We start from the raw sequence: 8,274 nt of genomic DNA, 5'->3' as shown, positions 1-8,274 counted from the left end.
TATCTATCTACCTATCTAATCAATTTATCTATCATCCATCTATGTATCTCTGTCATCTATTTATCATCTGTCTATCTCCTACTGGTTTTGTATCTCTGGAGAAACCTGACACAATAAAATATAGAATGGTTTAATAACAATCAATATTGGCTTAGATTTGGAAAAATAGAAAGTCATACAAACATCAGTGGTGGGAGGATCTATTGGTGCAAATGTTTTGGAGAGAAATTTACAATATCAAAGTTAAAAATGCAAATTCCTTTGACTTAGTAATTCTGTGACTCTACTTGCAAAAATACACCAAGATATGAGTCCAAGGATGCTCAGTACAGCAAATAATTCAGTAAAGGGTGCTGGCTAAATAAAAACTAGGATATCTGTGGTAGTTTGGACCTATGTGTTTTAGTTTCCTGGACTGCTTAAGCAAATACCAAGAAATGGGTCCAGTTAAACAATGGGAGGTTATTTGCTCATGGTTTTGAAACTAAAAGAAAGTCCAAATCAAGACTGCATCAAGCTGGTGCTTTTCTCCTGAAGACTGACATTCTGGGTCTGGCTGCTGGCAATCTTTGGCTCCTCTGTCACATGGCAAGGCATATGGCGGCATCTCCTGGTTTTTCCCTTCTCTTCTGGATTCTGTAGTTGTCCATCTTCTGGATGCTCCCTCTGTGGCTTTTTTTCCTTCTTCCTTTCTCTGTGTTCATTTTGTTTATAAAGGACTCAAGTAACAGGATTAAGACTTATCTTGATTGGGCTGTGCTACACCCCCCTTAAGTGAAGTAACCACATCAAAAGGTCCTATTTACAATAGGTTCACACCCACAGAAATGGGTTAAGATCAAGTACATGTTTTTCTGGGGTACACAGTATGGTGGTTTGAATTTGTATGTACCCTAGGAAAATAAATCCTTAAATTTAGTCCATTCCCATGGGTGTGAACCCATTGTAAGTAGGACCTTTTGATGAGGTTACTTCAGTTAGGGTGTGGCCCAAATGAATCAGGGTGTGTCGTCATCCTATTATTGAAGGTCTTATAGTGAAGGCCACAGAGAGAGAGAAGCCATGAGGAGCAGCCAGAAGCTGGAAGTCATGGGAACTGAGAAGCCAGGAGAGGTTGCCATGTGCATTGCCAAGTGACAGAAAAGCCAAAGCCCAAGGATCACCAGCCGCCAACCCCAGAATGCCATAGTCTTCCGGGAGAAATCATCATCTTGATGATACCTTGATTTTGGGTTTTTCTTTTTTTGTGTGTGTGTGTTTGCTCATATTTTCTTTATTTTATTTTTTTAAATTATTTATTTATTTTTAAAAATTACATTAAAAAAATATGAGGTCCCATTCAACCCCACCGCCCCCACCCCCCACTCCCCCCACAGCAACACTCTCTCCAATCATCGTGACACATCCATTGTACCTGGTAAGTACAACTCTGAGCATCACTGCACCCCATAGTCAATGGTCCACATCATAGCCCAAACTCTCCCACGTTCCATCCAGTGGGGATTTTGGGTTTTTCTTAGCTTCAAAAGTTAAGTCAATAAATTTCCATTGTTTAAGCCAACCCATTGCTTTAGCAGCCAGGATACTAAAACAATATCCATAAGATATAATATTGTACAACTGATTAAAGATGAGGTATGTACTGTTTGGGGAAAACTTATTAAGTAAAGAAGGCAAGTGGTAGAGTGATGTACTTAGGTATGACTACTTTTGTATATTTTGCTTATGTGTCTGTGTTTGGTCTAGGCATAAACTTTTTTGGGGAGGCAGTAGAAACTGACAGTGGCTACCTTGGAGAATCTAGAAATGGTGAGGTGGGGATTGGAGGAAAAAACCTTTATTTTTCACTTGATAACTTTCTAAGCTGTTTCAATTTTTAAAATATATATTTTAATTGTCTTTTTAAGAAAAGATAAATAGGTCACATAAAATGTTACATTAAAAACATAATAGGGGGATGGGGGATATATGGGGACCTCATATTTTTTGAATGTATCATTTAAAAAAAATAGGAAAAAATAAAACATAAGAGGCTCCCATATACCCCACTCCTCCCACATCAACATCCCCTTTCATCAGTAAGGAACATTCATTGCATTTGGTGAATACATTTTGGAGCACTGCCACACCACATGGACCATAGTTTACATTGTAGTTCACACTCTCCCCAGTTCATCCAGTGGGTTATGGCAGGATATACGATGTCCTGTATCTGTCCCTGCAATATCATTCAGGACAACTCCAAGTCCCAAAAATGCCGTATATCACAACTCTTCCTCCCTCTCTCCACCCTCAGCAACTCCCTTGGCTACCAACTCCACATCAATGACACAATTTCTTCCATTGCTAGAGTTACAATAGGTCTGTAGTAGAATACCAGCAAGTCCACGTCAACCAATATTATGTTCCTGTGGCTCCTGGGATGGTGATGTCCACTCCACCTCTAAAGAAAGAGAGGTTTAAATCCCACATGACTTATGGATGCAATTCTCCTGTTTGCAGTTGTAGACACTCCGGTTCCCTGGTGTGGTGGTTGACCATTCTCACCTTCTCATCAGCTGACCTGGGTAAGTCCAATGACCCAGAGAGTAGGTGTTACAACTCTGCTGAGGCTCAGGGCCCAGCTGGTACATAGACAGTCCAGAGAATCAAGTCTCCTGAGTACACACAAACCCCAGTGCCAATCATAGGTTCAAAAAAAAGTGACAGAAGAGGCATGTGTAGAGAGGTCACATCTGAGTCCAACTCCATTACAATTAGGAGCACAAATTCCAAAGTAAGGCCCACTGGCAAGGCCATGAACTCCGGAGCAATCTGTCATGATCATAGAACCTGTGTGTCTCTGTAGCCCTCAGAAGCACCACTACTTGGGATTGTATCTACTTTGACTGTCTTTGGGATCCTGCTGAGCTATGCATAAGTAAGACCCCTCTGATGACCTCCTGACTCATTTTTGAAGTCTCTTAGCCATATAAACTCATTTGTCTTTACCATTTCCCACCTTTTATTCAAGGTCTTTTTCTAGTTGCGTTACCAGCTGGTGATGGTAGTAATCCCTCGGCGCCAGGGAGACTCATCCCTTGGAGTCATGTCCCATGCTGGGAGGAAGGTAATACATTTACATGTTGAGTTTGGCTTAGAGAGTGGCCACATTTGAGCAACATGGAGGCTCTCAGGAGGTAACTCTTAGGCACCCTGCAGCTTTAGGCCTAGTTGAAATTTCAAACACACAGGCTCATAAGCATAGTCATCAGTGTCAAGGGCCTGTTTCAATTTTTTAACCATATTCTTGCATTCTTTTTTTTTTTTTTTAAGGTGTTAACTGGGGGTATTTCAGAACTGGTATTATTGGCCTTTTTTTCTTTTTATACTTTCCTGTATTAAAAAACCCTGATAAAATATTCTAAACCTGTTAATGAAGAAAATTCATCCATGAGTGTCTCTTTACTTAACTTGGAATCAATTGCTTTTCTACAGAAAAAGAACAAAAGATAGGTAGTGGCTACACATACACATATTTCATAGTGGCTATTCTGGGTGGTGGGATTAAGAGGGATTTAAAATGCACCTATATTTCATTATTCTTCTAGAATGACTATATTTTACTTTTGTGATGAGAAAAAATGCCTGTGCTTGCATTGGGCAAGTACATGTTCCAGGATGACTCTAGTAAAGAGGAGTGCCAACATTTAGCTTAAATGTTGCTGAACAAATGTTTACTTTTATTTTTCCAAATAAATCTAGCCCATTAATCAGTGCTTAAGAAAAGGTCAAACTCTATGGGCAAAGGGATCCCGAACTGCAGTTATTCTACCTTGTTGTGACACACCTTAGCTACCTGAGGAGGAGGTGGCAAAGGTGACAACAGGATTATATCCTGGAAATCAGAGATCCTTTCACATTCCCATCTTGCAGAGGGACCAACCCACACTTTGGATATCGGCCACAGGCTCACATTTTCTCAGAAATAAGGTTTGCCTCTGCCTGAATTCCTGGACAAGAACCTAAATTTCCCATTCTATAGACTACAGAAAAGTACGATGATCTCAGGGTGGCGAGATTAGAGGCAATTCATCCTCTTTAAAAAATTTATTTATTTATTTATCTATTTATTTATTTCTCTCCCCTCCCCCCCATTGTCTGTTTTCTGTGTCTATTTGCTGTGTCGTCTTTGTCCACTTCTGTTGTTGTCAGCGGCATGAGAATCTGTGTTTCTTTTTGTTGCGTCATCTTGCTATGTCAGCTCTCCGTGTTTGCGGCACCATTCCTGGGCAGACTGCACTTTCTTTTGAGCTGGGCAGCTCTCCTTATGGGGCGCACTCCTTGCACGTGGGGCCCCCCTACGCGGGGGACACCCTTGTGTGGCACGGCACTCCTTGCGCGTATCAGCGCTGCACGTGGGCCAGCTCAGGCCCGGGGTTTGAACCGCGGACCTCCCATGTGGTAGATGGATGCCCTAACCACTGGGCCAAGTCTGCCACCACAATTCATCTTTTTTAACCTCATCAGTATTGCACAATTAATTTTCCTACAGTGAACATGCACTGCTTTTCTAATTTAGATCAACTTGTTTTGAGTTACACCCCTCAGATGCTCTGTTCTGTACCAGGTCAGAGGGGGAGGTGAGGGTGGGGGTCTTGAGGTGGGAGAGGCAGGAGGGGCCATCTGTGAGGAGTTGCAAGGTAGAGTCAGGAAGTGGGGACTCTGAGTGAGCAGAAGCCATGGGCAGCTGGAAGCTATTCAGAGCAGAGGGTCAGGCAGCTGTCGCAGGGGTGGGACTGGGTTTTGTGGATCTTCTTTTCATTTTCTCTTGCCACGATAATGCTACAACAATAAAACTGCCCAGAGCTCAGGGGTACCTGGCTACAAGTCAGTGGGTTGGCGATTGAGTTCTCCTGGTCTCAGCTAGGGTCCCTCTTATGTGTAGGGGTCAGCCCGCTGTCGGCAGGGACAACTTGGCCTTGTTCACGGGGCCCCTCACAGCCATGCAGCAGGCTGGCCTGGGTGGGTTCTCATGGCAGAACTGAAGGTGCAAGAGGGCAAGAGGAGGTGCAGGAGGCCTCCCCAGGCTGGGGTTTGGAGCCCGCACCCCATCACTTAGGCTCCGTTTTATTGGCTGGAGCAAGTTTCAAGTCCGGTCCAGGTTCAAGGGGTGGGGAAACAGACTCGGCCTCTTTAATGAGAAGAACTGTGACGTCAAAGGGTCCATCCGGGGAGGAGCCTTTAGCCGATCTACCACTGGCCTGAAGCTCGCGCAGCTATGGGGCCCTCTTTACGAAAAAAAGACCAAAATTTTGAATACGAAACTTGGTATAAGGCCTTGGAAAGAACCAGGTCACGTGAGGGGAGCTGGTGCTGAAGCACCATTAGCTCCAGGGCAAGGTGAGGAGCTAGAAGGCCCCAGAGAGGACGTTGCAGGTGGCGGAGCCCCAGCCGAAGTCCTCCCGCCCTGAGGCACCGAGATTCTGAGTAACTGTCCCGCCCCAGGCCTGGTGACATCGGGTGGACGGCTGCTTCCCCTTGCTCCTCTACTGAGAGGCGTAGTTCTTTGATTTCCTTTAGTTCTGCCTGTTTTAGACTTTGGTTTTCGTAACTCCCAAGTGGGTCTTGCAATGAACTCCTGCTGTTTAAGCAGCTTGAGGAAGCCTCAGTTCCCTGTAACCAGAAGAACCCAGCGAATGCACCAGCACACGCACACACAGGCAACACACGCACACACACAAGTGTGCACACCTGTATACATGCAGGCACACATACAACTTGCATGCATGCATACAGAGGCACACACACATGCCTACACAGCAGTCACACACACATGCGCATACACAGCTGGCACTTGCATACGGAGCGTGTGCCTACACACAAACGTGCACATGCATGCACGCACACACATAGGTGTTTTAGGGCAGAGAGAACCAAAGAAGACCATTTTCATAGATGGGAGGTGACTGCCTCTTACAGAAGCCAATCATCAAAGCGCCAGGCCTCACATGGGCCTTTGAGTCTGAGGCTTCCAGGGTAGCTCAGCTCTTCCAGATTCCCCCCAAGTATTTGTTTCCTGGGAAGTGCAGTCTTACCACTGCTCAGAACCACTCGGTTAATTCTCTGCTCTTGGTTCAAAGGGAAAGGGCTGGCCTGGATCGGAGCATCGGGCCCCGGGCAGCGCTGCTGGCCGCCCAGATGCTGCTCGTCGCCCAGAAGGGAGAGGACTCCCATGGCCACAAGCAACTTCCCCTTGTCTTTCTGGGATGCCTGATCCTGCTTAATTCCTCAGTCCTCTCTGGAAGCCGAAGGTCTTCTCTGTTTGCAGAGGTCATCAGTGTGACTGCACAGCACCCCGTACAGAGGACATGCTGGAAGAGCAGGGAGGGGGCCAAGGGCCACTGAGCCCTCCCTCCACATCCCTGATCTCACTTGACAGTCTGAGAAATGTAAGGTGAGAGGCCACCTCCAGCCACAACCTGGACCAGCCCTTCAGTCCCGTGTTTTTCTGTGCATACACCCCTCCTGCATACACACTTATTCTTGATTAGGATGCAGGGGTCTCTGCCCCTCCTTGGGACCCACCCACTCCTCAGAAGGTCACAGTGTGCGTGTGACACATGAGAAAGGCCCTCCTTCTCTCACCATCTCTATGCCCCATCCCGGGGGCCGCCTGGGGTCTTGATGGGGGCGGGCAGGTGGGGAGGAGGGCGCAGTTGTCAGAAAGAAGGGCATAAGACTGGCAGAGCTAGCACTGCCTTTCTTTTTTTCCCATTCTTTCTTACTTCAACAGCTATTTAATTACAGCGGTGGGGTGGGAGTGGGGAGGGGGAGGGTGTTGGCCATGACCAGTGAGCTGGTTTCCTCAGGGTGGGGCCCCACTACAATTGACAGGTTTCTGGAAGGTCTATCCTGCTGGGCTGGGGCATAGCAGGAAGAGTTTCTGGAATGTTCTCAGGATAGCTGCCCCATGTTGCCCTGCTAACATCTTGCTGCTCTTTGAGCCCCTCTGTCTGCATTCTGGGTTTTGAGAGTCCCTCTGCCTCCTCACCCCCTTATTCTAACTTCTGATGTAGAATCACTCCCCTGGGTTTCCACCTTGGGCCCCGAGTTCCTCTCAGTCCTGTTGAGCTCCTGGGCTTCTGGGCTCCCTGCCCAGTCAACCCGCCAGGGGCAGAGGATTGGGTGAGGGCGTGTGGGTCACTCAGTGCATCTGGGGTGGAGGACGGTGAGGTTCTCATTTTAGAGAGACCACCCCCACCCCAGACGTGGATGTGTTTCTCAAAAGCTTATTCATGATAACGCTGCTTCTTTGAGATTTCACCATGTCCCCCTCCTTCCTCTTTTAGTTTTATTCATTAGTGGGAAGTGCCTGAAGGAGGAAGTGCAAGAGTGAGAGTAAGAGAAAGCAGATGGGTTGGAGATGAAGGAGCTGACTTTGTAGTGTGTTCTTGCTGACCGGGGACCGCGTGAAGAGAAAATGTCCCTGTGGGTGCTCCTGACCTTGCTTTTCGGGCTTTCAGGTGAGTGGGCACTCCCGGGCAGGACTCACCCAGCAGGAGGAGGTGGCTGGCGGAGAAGAGGGGGCCCAGCAAGAAGGCATCTGGCGAGCACCCGGCGTCCGAGCAGTTCTTCCGAGTAAGGTTTGAAGCCTGGGTGTTCTGTGTTTCACTCAGCCATGCATCGTTTTGGTGCCCACGGTTGCCAGTGCAGAAAAATTGAACATGGCCTTTGTGATGAACTCAGAACAGGGCAGGATTCCTGACCACGCAGGGGCTGCTGGAACAGGGAAAAGAGGGAACTCCTGGGGGCTCAGGAGACCTGGTGAATCCCTGCTTTGTGAATGTGTTAAGAGCACAGGAAGGGTCGGGGGAGGAGGGGGCCTGGGAGGAAGGAAAGAAGATGTGTGCAGGCAAGGAGGGAAAGGTGATTTGAGGCATTTGGGGTTACTGAGGGTCTACAAAGGTAAAGAGGAGGTGAGCTCGGTGAGGACAATGGGGAATGGAGAAGTGAGGTGCGGACAGAGACAGAGGGGTGCCGTAAGCTTGAAGTTGATGGATACCGTTTTGTTGAAAAATGAAGGGAATTTCTTTAACTTCTAAATGCTGGAGGTCCCTTGGGCTCAGCCTTTGAGCTTCTTCTCTCCTCCGTCTTGAGTCACTGCCCTGCTGACCTCACCTGCTCTAAATACCATCTCCATGCGGACGATTTCCAATTTTATGTCTTTAGCCTGGATATCTCCTTGGATGCCCGAATCTTATATCCACATCTACACCACATCTGCACTTGGAC

General features: G+C 47.2%; 2 protein-coding genes across 5 annotated transcripts in view; one reads left to right on the top strand and one right to left on the bottom strand.

Annotated features, from left to right (window-relative positions):
• The window catches only part of RAB37 (RAB37, member RAS oncogene family), a 72,458-nt gene that overhangs the window by 19,323 nt on the left and 44,861 nt on the right, over window positions 1-8,274 (bottom strand). The window lies entirely within an intron of this gene.
• CD300LF (CD300 molecule like family member f) overlaps window positions 2,501-8,274 on the top strand; it is a 29,254-nt gene continuing 23,480 nt past the window's right edge. For 2 of the 3 annotated variants that reach the window (XM_058284676.1, XM_058284675.1), the window contains exons 1-3: window positions 2,501-2,567; window positions 6,123-6,431; window positions 7,506-7,620. In XM_058284676.1, coding sequence (XP_058140659.1) covers window positions 6,351-6,431; window positions 7,506-7,620 — 196 coding nt within the window. In that variant the 5' untranslated portion in view covers window positions 2,501-2,567; window positions 6,123-6,350. Of the gene's footprint in view, window positions 2,568-6,122; window positions 6,432-7,362; window positions 7,621-8,274 lie in introns of those variants that run through there. The other variant, XM_004463811.4, reaches the window with a different exon arrangement.

This window comes from Dasypus novemcinctus, chromosome 21, assembly GCF_030445035.2.
Source record: "Dasypus novemcinctus isolate mDasNov1 chromosome 21, mDasNov1.1.hap2, whole genome shotgun sequence".
NCBI classification, from domain to species: domain Eukaryota; kingdom Metazoa; phylum Chordata; class Mammalia; order Cingulata; family Dasypodidae; genus Dasypus; species Dasypus novemcinctus.
Note: the sequence above shows the minus strand (reverse complement) of the source record. Positions and strands in the feature narration are given on the sequence as shown.